General features: G+C 43.1%; 1 protein-coding gene across 1 annotated transcript in view; it reads right to left on the reverse strand.

Moving 5' to 3' along the window:
• LOC119586963 (protein transport protein Sec24A-like) overlaps nucleotides 1-575 on the reverse strand; it is a gene marked incomplete in the record, with an annotated part of 5268 nt that overhangs the window by 1347 nt on the left and 3346 nt on the right. The window contains 1 exon segment of the mRNA XM_037935701.1: nucleotides 226-509. Coding sequence (XP_037791629.1) covers nucleotides 226-509 — 284 coding nt within the window.

Here is a 575-nt window from a genome sequence, read left to right on the forward strand (position 1 = left end):
CCACTAATTAAACAAGTTTGAGTGCACCCTTTACATTATTTTATTTTCCATAAATTACCTCAGAAAAACATAATTTCATATGCTTCTAAAGCTAATATCTGTTCTCCTAAAAACATTTAGTCAAAACTCATATTGACTTCTCATAGTCACTTCAAACTCATTAATTCAAAAACCGAAAGTAACACACTGCTCCCTCTGCTTATACACATCCAAATGGCCACTCACTTGAGGATCAAGACCGGCGCAGGATAGGGCTTGCCCCTCTGAAGGTGCGAGATGAAGTTGTGGAGGAGGTGTGACTGGCTAGTGTCTAGAACAGGAAGAGCATCGTCATAGAGTGGCTGTGGAATGGCTGCGTAGCTAGGGACACCAAGGGTTGCTTCCACCCACTCTGAGGACACCATTGACCGCACATAGATATAAATGCTGCTTCCTGCATCCATCAGATAGGCTCCAGTTCGATCTAGACGTTCTGCAGTTAGATGCAGGCGTCCAGGCTGAGGTATCACCTGACAAGATGCATAATCAAATGATAAATAACAGAAGGGAAGTGAAGGTCTTCTCATTCCCTTTTC

This window comes from Penaeus monodon, chromosome 22, assembly GCF_015228065.2.
Source record: "Penaeus monodon isolate SGIC_2016 chromosome 22, NSTDA_Pmon_1, whole genome shotgun sequence".
NCBI lineage: Eukaryota > Metazoa > Arthropoda > Malacostraca > Decapoda > Penaeidae > Penaeus > Penaeus monodon.